The sequence below is a fragment of the Lissotriton helveticus genome, chromosome 8 (genome assembly GCF_964261635.1).
Source record: "Lissotriton helveticus chromosome 8, aLisHel1.1, whole genome shotgun sequence".
Lineage (NCBI taxonomy): Eukaryota > Metazoa > Chordata > Amphibia > Caudata > Salamandridae > Lissotriton > Lissotriton helveticus.
In genome coordinates this window covers 1,171,005,891-1,171,018,401 of record NC_136069.1, presented here as the reverse complement: position 1 = coordinate 1,171,018,401, position 12,511 = coordinate 1,171,005,891, and the positions used below count along the sequence as shown (strand labels likewise).

Here is a 12,511-nt window from a genome sequence, read left to right as displayed (position 1 = left end):
AAAGAAGGGTAGCTAAGTATTGGCTTCCCTGAGCATTTGCTGGAGATAAAAACTGTTTGGCAGGATATTTGATATTCCTGCCCAAGTAATCCAATCGAGGAACACCGCTTGATACTATTTCCTGATATGTGGGAGCGCAAGGTGCCCATCTTCAATACTAATTTGCAAGGTCATCAAATTAGTGCAGGCTTTCTTCCCCTGCCACAGGAAGTGGTGTAGTGTTTGAACTATCTCACTGAAATAAGTTTGATTAAATTTAATCATAAAGTTAGAAACAGTAAAAAGAAACAGCGGAAGGAGAACTATTTTGATTAGTGCAATGAGACCTATACATTTCAGGGATTGCCATTGTAGTAATAAACTGTAGGACTTATTGGGGTGAAAATGTACTTTAGCTGGTATAGATCAGCAATGCTATGTGAGACATAGATTACTAGCAGTACGACTGGCAGAGTAGTGCAGTCTCATAACGAGTAAAGTTGAGGTGGGGCTGTTAAACAGAAGCGCTTCCAATTTTGCATGATTTATTTTATAACCCACAATGTTGGTAAAAGTCTGAATTTTAGCAAAAGCTTTGGAGATGTTCTGCTCCTCTGCGGCTAGGTAGAGGATCATGTTGTCTGTGAAGTGCTTGATTTTAGGTGCTCCTAGCATGGGGGTGTAGGAATCTGGCTCTGTATATACTATACCAAAGTGAGGTATAGTGTGCACAGAGTCCAGTAGAACCGCAAAGGTAGGCAGAGATAAAGTTAGATCACACCATACTCTCGGTTTGTGGTAGTGTGGTCGAGCAGTAAGGCTTTATCAGAGGACAGAGTTAAGCATTTGTTGTACACACTCAATCAGCAAATGATTTCACACACTCAAAGACTGAACTTCAGACCAATTGTTTTTGTATAAAATTATTCTTTTAGTTATTTTATTTCCTAGAAACTATACTATACTACATTACACATACTTTGTATAGGATTTTGCGTAAAATTACAGGTAAGTTACTTTTGAGATTACTTTTCCTACACAGTGTAGAATACCTGGATACTACACTGGGACATTTCCTGTTGACAGGTAAGTAAAATCGTTTTTGTTAGTACAATTTTAAAGAATTTCTTAAGGTTTTCAAACTCAACAATTAAACTTTTCCAAGAAAGACAATCAACGTTATCCTATGGAGGAAAATTGTGTTATCGGTTTTAGGGTAAGTATTCGGTAGTGGGAGTTGAGGTTCTGGGGGTAGACTCTGGTCCCCCAGGGTCAGGGATGCACTCTCGTTTACACCTTCAGCGGCTCTAGGGCGGCCAGGTGCAGAGTGCTGAGGCCCAATTTTATCCAGTTGGTGTTAATGGGCCTCCTGTTGTTGGCTGCTGACGAGCAGTCCACTTGGTTGTGGGAGCAAAGCTCCTGGACTTCATCTCAGGGCAAATAGGGAAACAAAGTAGCACCAAAGGTGCACCCTCAGTGGCACTAGGGTGGCCGGGTGCAGGGTGCTGTTTTGACGTCTGGCGCCCTGTTGTTTGCAATGGGGAACCTCTGGTTTGCAAAGGCACTGCAGGCTCGGGGATGAAGGTCTTCTGGGTGCGACCACCACTTCGAGAGGTAAGTTGGGATGTTGGGCGTTGGCTAGGTGCGTCAGTTGTGCCACCCAAGGCTGTAGGGCGTCAGGTGCAGGGGTGCCTTTTAGCGTCTTCTTACCAGCTCCTGGTTGCGGTTGGGGGGGGGCCTTCCGGATTTAGGCTGTAGGCGTCGGCTGGAGGTATGAGGCAGGGCAGGGGGTCGCCGAATCTCTGGTCAGGATCGCCAGGGAGACCTCCTGGTGGTGTTTGCCCACTTGAGCTCAGGCTGTGGACGGTGGGTGCAGAGTGGTGCGGATTTGCGGTGTCCGACCGGAGCCGGAGGTTGGAGATAGTTTTTGAGGTTGAAGGCAGGCAGGTCCTCCTGGGTTTTCAAGGTTGCTGGCTGCAGGACACACCGGGATTTCACAGGAGCAGGTTAGAGGTGGAGACAGGCCGGTAGGGCTGGGGCCAAGTCAGTGGGCGTCTTCCTCTCGTTCGCTTCGGCACGGCTGTTTGGTCCTTCTTCTTTTCTTGTAGTTTCTTCTGGTCTGAGGGAGCAAGGTTCAGGGTTGCCCGTAAATACTAGATTTAGGGCGATACTGGTAGGTAAAAGGTTGGGACCAGTGGTTCCCTTCCCTGGGGTGGGTACACCCCCTATTATGCCACCCTCCAGTGGGAGGGGGGCATAAGTCTTTCCCTGGTTGGCTGAGCCCCCCATCTGCAAGATGGCGGGAACTGAGAGTTGTGCTTCATCTCGCCTCCCCCACCTGAGGGGTGGAATTAGCAGAGGTGGGCACACCTCTCTTCCTCACTTGTTTTTCCCGCCGGTTCTCCCGCCCAAAGTGGGGGTCAGAACCAGTGGGGACCAGTTGCTGGGGAAGCTCACAAAGGTGGCTTTGAAGCTTCCCCTTCGTGGACCCTGCCCATCCTGGGGGAGGAGGCTTGGCACCACGTCCCACGATGTGCATTGTTTCAAGCTCTCGAGAGCAGCAGGCTCTCGACCCAGGGGTTCAGAAACATGTCTGGTGGTGGCAGCTGAATGCAGCCACTCAGCCTGGACACTAGTGGTAGGTTAGTTTTCAGGGGGCATCTCTGAGATGCCCTTTGTATGCATTTTCCCACACTGGCATCAATGTGGGTTTAATGTGCTGAAAAGTTTGGTACCAAATTTCTCAAAATTCAGTGTAGCCATTATAGTGCTGTGGAGTCCGTAATGACAAACTCCCAGCACCATATACTCCTAATGGCAGCACTGCACTTACAATGTCTACTATTGGACTTAGACACTGTAGGGGTACAGGGCTCATGCACCTGTACCCTCACCACGGGTATAGTGCACCCTGCTAGAGGGGTGACAGATCTATGCCAGAGCAGTGGGTTGTAGGCATGGCACACAGGGATGTGTGCCCTGTCGACTCTTCACTTTGTTCTGCACCGAAACATGCAGCCTGCAAAGGCAGTGTGTGAGTGTGAAGGTACAGGACCTCTAAGGGTGGCACACTAATTGCTGCAGCCCTTAGAGGCCTTCTCTGGTCATAGTGCCCTGGGTATCTGGGGTACCATTTACCAGGGACTGACCTGTGGCCAGAGATGCCAATTGGGTTTAGGCTTCAATGCAGTGTTTAGGGAACGAGCATAGGCTCTGGGTACCTGGTTAGCAGGAGCCTAGGGCTCACTCAGTCAAAGCACATCAGCAATTCGGCAAAAGGTGGGGGCATCCATGCAGAAAGATGGTACTGTCTCACAGGGGGCTTTAACCAGAGGGTCTTACCGCAATGTGGTTGCCAAAGGTTTAATGAAGAGAGCGGATAGAACCTGGGACATTAGGCATCCCTGCTGTGCTTCTACGCTTATGGTCACCGATCCTACCATTTGCGAATTGACTACTTTTGCCTCTGCCTTTGTATTTAAGTTTTCCAATAATCGCACTATTTTTGAGGGGAAACCAAGTCGAAGAAGGATGGCAAATAAAACCTCCCATTGCACACGATCAAAGGCTTTCTCAGCATCCAGCATGATGATGTCTGCATTGATCTTGTTGCTTCGAAAGTAATCAAATGCCTGCAGCAGGAAATCGGTATTTAATCAGATCGATGTTGCAGGTAAGAACCTTTTTTGTTCGCTTTGGACAACTGTTTGTGCTAAAGGAGCTATCCTAGAAGCTATGATTTTCCTAAAGAGCTTGTAGTTGCTAATTAAGACTGATAGTACAATAGGAGCCAGGAGACTGATAGTACAATAGGAGCCAGGCTTTTGCAGTGGTTTATCCTTCTTTAGGAAGCTGATAATGTAAATATACATCAGCAAAAAGGTGAAAGCTTTTCCTAACGTATGTTGACTTAAGCTCAGCTTTCTACAGTGTAAATAATGACAAACTATGGAACACATTAAGAGAGAGATGGATGTTGACCTCAATTTGCTACTATTCATTAAGGAATTGTATAGGGGAGCGGGGCGAGGGTTCGGTATGGGAAACCGGGTGAATGCTCATCTAAATTTAGTATAAATAAAGGATAATACAAGGATGCATACTCGCCTCATTTTTGTTTTCCCTAATACATAAATAGTGTAGGACTTTACTTGTCAGAAGACAGGCAGGATTACCCAATCATTAAGAATACCCCAGTTCCCATTTTATTGTACGCGGATGACGCAGTCATTATGGCGCGGATACAGATAGGCCTTCAAAGAGCTGTTACCAAATTCACTACCTACATGAAAAATAGAGGCTTAAAAGTAAATAAAAGTAAGACCTATTCCATGAGCTGTGGGGTTAAGAAAGGTAAAACATGTAAAATTTTAATTGAAAAGAAAAAAATAGACAATACAGACAGGTTCTCCTATCTGGGAATCAATTTTGATAAGTCGGGTTCATGGACAGCGGCTGTATATGCGAGAAAATTGTCTTACTCCAGAGCAGTAGGTGCAGTGCTTAATTTCTCCCAAAAATTGGGTGGTAGACCAATTCCGGAGCTATTGGACATTTATAAATCCAAATGCGTATCTACTGCGACATACAGGGCAGGGATCTGGCGAATAGCGGATATTCAGCTAATTCAATGCTGTGAAAATGCATTTTTGCGTTATCTTTTAGCTGTCCCTGGTTCTACTGCTACGTTTGTATGCCATAAGGAACTTGGTCTGCCTTGCATATCTGACATCATCAAAGCAAATCCTCTTTTATTGTGGCATACGGTGTGGACTTATGCCGAGACTAGTTTTAATATAGACGTAATTGTGGACCGTCTCAAACTAGATGGGGTAACCAGTATATCATGGATTAACTATGTATAAAAACTATCGTATGATATTGGCCATCCCGAATACTTTGATTCGCCAAGTTGCCTGGAAAGGATATTGAGAAAAAACCTGAAAGTTACTTGTTTAAACTATTTAAAGAATAAGCGTTGGCTTTCTGAAAAAGAAAAGAAATCAGTTATGGAGAATCACTTGATGTTGCAATGTCGGGGTACACAACCCTATCTGTTACAGGTTCAGAGTTGCGTTTTCTGCATGCTTCTAACACTGTTTTGCTGCGGGTCCTTTTTCAGAATGGTCACCTTTCCAGATGCAATTTCTTGGTCCAGAAGTCTGTCACCATGCCCTTGTGACGATACTTCCTCCCAATGCACTCTACACTTCATGTTTTTCTGTAAATTCTATGATTTACAGAGGAGAAGGTTTTGAATTCCTATTCTAAAGCAGTGGGGACTTAGAAAATGTAGAATAGCATTCCTGAGGCTTCAAACCTTAGAAAATGAACTGATAACCATGGTCACGTCGTCTTTTTTAAAAGCTATTATCAGACATAGGAACATTATGTATTAATTTGTTTTTAGCATTCATTGTCTGTATTAAAGATTTCTTTTATAAATAATATGAGCTGTTTTTATAAATCGTATGAATTTGGTATAACGTATTATGATGTGTAATATAAACGTGTGTGTTATTCTGTATTGTGCTTTTATGGTTTTTAAGATACAAAAATCGAATAAAGCTGTATTTGATTTGACTACCTCTGTAAAAGAGCCTAGGACCTCACATCCATCGAGAATTTCATTCAATAGAGTAACTAAGAATTCAGCTAACTGGGCCACAAACAGTTAATACATTTCAACAGGTAGACCATCACTACTGCATGCTTTGCTGTTGGGTGATTTTTGTAATGGCGTTGTTCCCTTAGGCAAGTGTAGTAGGTGCTATGGCTTAATCTTGGAGATCCCTATTGAGCAAAGGGAACTCGATTAACCACAGATACCCCTCTATTTGTACTGCTGTGTTTTTACACCTGGAAGTGTACAAATTTGTGTAGTGCTCTAAAAATACTTTGCCAGTACATTCAGGTTGATCGACCATCTGATTGTAAATTGTTTTGATGGTCTCATTATTCCTTTTTTTCCTTAACGGACCAGGCCATAAACTGCCCAGCATGCTCACTCTATTTGTAATACTTCTGGAAACACGTATTTTGATTAACTAGTTCCAGTGACATGTAATGATCCTTCAAGCACAGACTTGATTGTGGAACTTGTTTCTTTTTTTTTTTTTAATCTTTAGTTTTCACTTTTACCATAAACAGTACAGCAGCATTGTATGACGTGCAAGTACACAATCTGCACCAATAGTTCAGGGGAGCATAAAGAACTCCCAGCAGGCCCCACTGTGTGGACATAAACACTTGTTATAGTCCAGAGTACCTCGGTTATGGGATACCCACCCAGACTATTTCCTCACCATCTGTTTCCCATTTCCAGTATTCTCACCGTAAGAAGAGATCATGGTTGCCTCCGGATCTAGGAACACTTCACATTAGTCCTTCCAAACAGCAATATCTTCTGTTGCTTTGTCATTGCGCCTAGAGAGCCTCATATGAGATTCCTCTGCTACGGACCATTCTAACACATCGCTACATCAGTGAGTAAAGTCAGGCACTCTCTGTCCCATCCAGGTTATACCTATGTTACGCCTGGTCAGGACTATTGCCAAGTGCAGAAATCTATACACCATCTTTCTGCCCCTTGGACGTTTAACATTACTCAGTAGACAGCACTGTGGTGTGTGTGCAAAAGGTATACGGACAGTCCTCTGAATCTCTGCTACTACCCAGGCCCAGCAACCCTGTACCTCCCTACATTACCAGGCTAAGCGCATGAAGTCCACCCCATTGTGACCGCACCTGAGGCAATCGCCTGAATGCAGTGCAGATATTCTGTGTTGGCATATGGGAATAATAGAAGTCCTTTGTAGAAAAGTATAATGCACCAGTTTAAAGCGAGCATTACAGGTGACAGTCTGAGTGATGAGGACAGTCTGAGTGATGAGGTCATTGACTCGCAACTAGTCACCCTCAGTAAGTGGGGCGTCCAGGTCCAAGCCCCAGGCCATTCATGATCGCAGAGGAGGTCTTGCTTGTGCAACACTAGCCTCTGAAGTTTCAGGATTGAGTGTGGAGTGAGCAAGCGTGGTTTGATCCAGTTCGAGCTGAAAGGCTAGTGTCTTTTTCCTCCTTAGCTTACTGATTTGAACTTTGTAGAAGATCGCCTCACAAGTAATAAAATCTTTGCAAGCTCCCCAGACTACAAGACTAGAAGCTGATCCTATTTTTCTCAAAAGGAAATCTAGGGCTGACCGCATTACCATGAGCCAGCTATCCTCCGTTAACAGTGATTTGTCGAGCATCCATCGAAGTCGATCAGCTCGATTGACCTTTACTACTACATCTATCAAGGGGACTGAATGGTCCAAAAAGGGGTTTGATAATATGGAAGTTTTATTCTTGGCCCATTGATGGGATACTAGTAAATAAAAATAATTTTTGAGGGCCAATTCAAAAGTTTGGAGAAGCAAGTATATTTTTGTGCCTGGGAATAATGAATTTTCCTAGAATCTATTAGAGCTAGGTAACAAATTACTTTAGCTAAAAAGCGTGAAGCCCTTGGTTTGTTTTATTTATTACTACATGAAGAATCTAGCCTAACATCCTGGAGAATTTTAAAATCCCCCCCCCCCCCCCCCCCCCCATTACTAGCAGTCCATTCAGTGGGAGCAGTATATTATAGACTTTACTGAGGGGGGTTGCATCAACCTCAATTGGGCAATAGAAGCTATCCAGGTAGTAATTTGATTCCCAACCCTCAAGCTGATCCATGGCTTTTGGATCTCTAACCAATTGCTGCACTTCGCCTTGGAAATTCCATGAAATCGAAATCACCACGCCCTGACGCAGCGCTGGCGGACGCATAAAATGCGTTTGAAATAAAGCTTGGAGTCTTGCATATTTTGATCAGTGCCTTAACTTGAGTTTCTCGAAAAAGAATAATCTGTGCTTTAAACGCCTTGAGTCATTATAGACCTGAACTTGCCTTGGGTGTTGATACTGTTGGCATTACACGATACTACTCTTGGAGACCTAAAGTTCACGGAGGGGGAGTTTCTGCTGGCTTAACCATCCTCTTCTTAGCCCTACTGATACAATGTCCTAAGATGCCCCACTCAGTTCCTTCCTGCCTAGGAAAAAGATCATAAATTGCTTCTGCTCTAGCCACTTGTGGTCACTGTCTCTGGATGCCGCGGTGGGGAAGCGAGGAGCAGGTTTGCTGATATCTGGCCGCTGTCAGAAGCGGTGTGTTAGACGCCCTCCATCTTGATGCACTCCCTCGTCACCCCAGATACAGTCTCTCAGCCACAGAGCATGACGGGACCTCTACATGGCCCTTCCTGTAAGCTTTGGCGCTTAACTTGATAGTGTGTAGTGTAGATACATACTGAATAAATAAATCCTTTTAACCATCATTTTTGATGAGTTAAATGTAGTATATAGAATTCCTTGTCAATCCACCACTATTTGCCACTGAGAGCCCTTGCACAAACTGTCCATAGACAAGACAGTAGTTAATAAATTCTTATGCCAACTTTCAAAATGACGCTTCTTTGGCTAAAATCATGTGGATATAGGAATTTAGAGAAATAAACCCAGTTGGACATTAGAAGTGATATCATAGACATGATCTGACCCATTGTAAGGTCCAAGATCAAATTTAGTCAAATATTGAGCTTATAACATGGCCATTCCCACCACCATTAAGTTACACAGCAGTTGTGTTTACATAACAGTTAGTCTTTACCTGCTAATGAATGAAAATGGCCTAAAATATCATTCATTAACCTCCGCATAAATGTGTGGGTATACAAGTCTTAGTTGTGAAAATTGACTATAAGCTGAATGTATGTCATTTTATAATGAAATTAACACAAACACTTTCATTGGTTATTTACAAGAGTTACATATTTCCTGATATTGATTGTGTTCTAAACTAGACAATGCATGGTCATAGGAAGATTACTGATCTGTCAATAAGTTTTATTAGTCACATTGTTTCTCTTTTCTTACAAAATGACTTTCAGATTAAATGAATCAACAGGCTATGATGTTGCATATACTGGTGTCCATTTTAAGCCAGGACAGATCCAAAGACATTTCATTGAAGTTCCTCAAGGAGCCACGTGGGCTGGTATGTGCAGAGTTTCCTTTTCTGTTCATTTTAGTTCTGCTTAATTTGACAGATTCCTTGTCAGTTAAGAATAATTTTCTTTCCTGTTTACAGTTGTTCTTGTCTCTTAAATTGTGTGGATACAGGTTTCTTTATTGATTTCTGAAGTCATACATACTTGGTTACCTTTGTTCCTAATTTAGCAACACAAAACGAAAAACATGATGCAAACTTGCTCTGATGACTTGCGTTTTGTGCAATAGACATATCATGCAAGTTTCACATTTAACAAACACATTTCTGATATTTCCATTTTTGCCTATAATTGTATTGCTCTTGGAAAAAAGCTGCAACTCATGTTAAGATGCCTTTTACTTGGGCAGGAGGAACGTGTTTGGAAGTATGTCTTTAGCTTAGTTTGTCTTTGCATTTCCTTCCTACAAGATCTACTTTGCTTCCTTCGCATTATGCTGTCTAAATAATTTAAGCTCAGGCTCAGTCATTGCCAGTCATTAGGGGAGAGTAGAGCTTTTTTTTTAAGCCAGAGCATCATTTTAAGAACGTTTTTGATCTCACTGTTTTGTGTAGCAGGGTTCTCAACCCATTCTAAAGAGTTGGGAGCGATCACTAAGAGTATCTAATTTACCATGAGGGTAGCTTTTTGAAACAGTTTACCAACTTAGCATAGCAAGGTGTTAGCAACAATAATTGACTAACATTGTTATTGGCTCCCCATTGGACACCTATAAACTTAATTTTTCCCACATCATAGTTTACGATCCTAATATCGCAATATATTGCCATTAGTGTACTTCATTGGGGCTTGTCAAAGGGAATCCATGCATGAGATTTCTTATGGTTTATAGAGGGCCGCCTTCGACCTGGTGCCCAGAGGCAAACTTTGGAGTGTTTTGGCCGAAATGGGGGTCCCCCCCGGATATCCTGATAATTTTACAGAGACTGCATTATAACAACTATGCCCGGGTCAGGTGCGGGAAATTTGGGGAACTGACGGACAGATTCCCCGTTGACAGGGGGGTTAGACAGGGTTGCGTATTGGCACCGACCCTGTTCTGCCTCTTTGTCAACGGGGTAATCGCCCACCTAAATGGCACTAAATCCACTGATGCCCCAAGGTTGAACGGCAGCAGGGTGCCTGCAATCATGTTTGCAGATGACACCCTACTGCTGTCCAAAACCCCCATGGGGATACAGTGGATCCTTGACTCATTTGTGGCCTTTTGTACAGATAGGGGCTTAGAAATCAATGCTGCAAAAACTAAGTTTATGGTCTTGAACCCAACCCAAAAATCACGCCCGAATCCCCTATTGGGATCTTCACGGTTAGAGAGAGTCTCCACCTTTGAATATCTTGGTGTAACGTTGAATGAAACCATGTCCTGGGGATCACACCAGACTAGGGCTAATCTTAAATTAGTTCAGACCACTGGGGGCATTACTCGGATGATGAATAGTTCCACATATCGTCCGCTGGGGCCGCTCATCCAGATCTACAAGGCACAGGCCAGGGGCGCTAGTATGTATGGGGCGGAACTGTGGGGTCACACAACTTCCCGCAGTCTGTCTATAACCGAGAACAACTTTATTAGACAGATAGTTGCACTTCCGCCCAGTAGCCCGCTCCTTCCCCTGAGGATGGACCTGGGACTGAGACCAATAGCAGATGAACTAGGTCTCAGACCCATAGTCTTCTGGCGAAGGCTATGGAGTAGCGAAGAACTTTCTACTTACAGGGCGGAACTGAGGGAGCTTCTAACCCACCCCAAAGCTTTACAGATCCCCTGGATAAAATATATACAAAAGTCCTGTGTGAGACTAGGGCTCCCTGACCTCTGGTCTGATCCAGCTAATGCCTCACTAAAGATCCCACGGAGAGCACTGGTCAATGTTTACCATGAGCAGAAATTAGCTATGGCCTTGGACTGTCAGGTTGAGGGGTCATTAACATCTGTATTTGTACAAGGCAAGGACTCATACAGGCTGGAGAGGGTCCTGGACGCCATGTCCCCCGTGTTGGCCAGGAAGCTATTTCTCCAATGGAGATATGGCACACTGCCTCTGCGATCTTATACTAGCTCCTGGTCAACACCACCCTCTACCAAGCAATGCCCGGCATGTACTTGTGATGAGGAAAGCGATTTACATGTGGTCTTGTTTTGTCCAACTTACAAGGCAGCTAGGAAATACTGGCTCCTCCCACTTATTAGAAACCTTGGTTGTAGGGAGTACCTCCCGATGTATAGAATTTTAAAAACTGATGTTTCAAGTCCAATTGTGTTTGCACTAGCTAAATTCCTTACCAATGTCTGGCATACTCGCACCCGTATTCTAAAGTCGCAGGCTCCCACCTAATTTTAAGTCTAAGAAATTTTAAATGTGCGGTCTTTTATTTGTTCTCACTCTAGTAGTATTCAATACCTAGAATGGAACGATCTTACATTGTACTATATGTATTTGTTGTTTATTCTTGATGATTTTATAACGTTTGAAATGTGTTTTTATTGTATATCTTTGATGGTCAAATCGGCCGAAATAAAGATTGAAATATAAATATATATAAGAATTAACTTTAATCATAAGTCAATAGACACCTTTTCCATTTATTGGGTTTCTTTTATCCTAGAGGTTACAGTATCTTCATGCTCATCAGACGTGTCTTCGAAGTTCGTGCTTCATGCAGTTCAGTTGATGAAGCAAAAGGCCTATCGAAGTCATGAGTTCTACAAGTTTTCCTCTTTACCAGAGAAGGGGTCTGTGACTGAAGCATTTCCTGTTTTGGTATGTAACATTTAATTATCTCAAGATGCCATATTGCCTGTATTATTTGTTGCCTTAATTTCAGCTTGCATGATACTTAGATCTGATAATAAGCTTAAGATATTTAGCACCTCAATTAGCCCCTAGGTTATATGTTTGGCTTCTTTGTAAAATTGCTCACACTGCTTGTGCTTGCAGTGCCTGGGGCCTGGGCCATCTTGGTATTTTCAGATTTGTTCAAATTATTCAAATTTAATGGTTTACCAGCAGGCTTTTTCTGTTGAGTTCCATATTTGAATTTGCTATTCCACGGTCATCAGTAATTCCATCGTTAGGAAGCTCAATGGACAGCATACAACCTTATCTTCTTTAGTTTAATTATTCCCACGGACCGTGGAATTGTTCTTTGCATCATTTTCTTTGGATAATTGAAGGAAGAACTTTTTACCCCAAGTCCTCCAAGTTGCATCCTCTTCCTACTACTTGAGAATGCTCTGAGATGCAGTCCACATTTTGCTTTCATGTCCTATCATGGTCTAAATCTACCACAGTCTAGTTCTAGGCATCATCCACTCTCCGGTCACAAAAGTTGGTTTGAAGGTGCTTTGAAAGAAAATCTTTTGCCCCAGTATTGGAACTTTCATAGATTCCCATAGCTTGTATCATTCCCCGTCGTCGGAATGGGAGTGTCGG

The 12,511-nt window shown here is 43.2% G+C and overlaps 1 protein-coding gene across 2 annotated transcripts in view; it reads left to right on the top strand.

Moving 5' to 3' along the window:
• The window catches only part of TPP2 (tripeptidyl peptidase 2), a 596,335-nt gene that overhangs the window by 247,385 nt on the left and 336,439 nt on the right, over nt 1–12,511 (top strand). For both annotated transcript variants that reach the window (XM_078658083.1, XM_078658084.1), the window contains exons 16-17: nt 8,955–9,061; nt 11,685–11,839. In XM_078658083.1, coding sequence (XP_078514209.1) covers nt 8,955–9,061; nt 11,685–11,839 — 262 coding nt within the window. The remainder of the gene's footprint in view (nt 1–8,954; nt 9,062–11,684; nt 11,840–12,511) is intronic.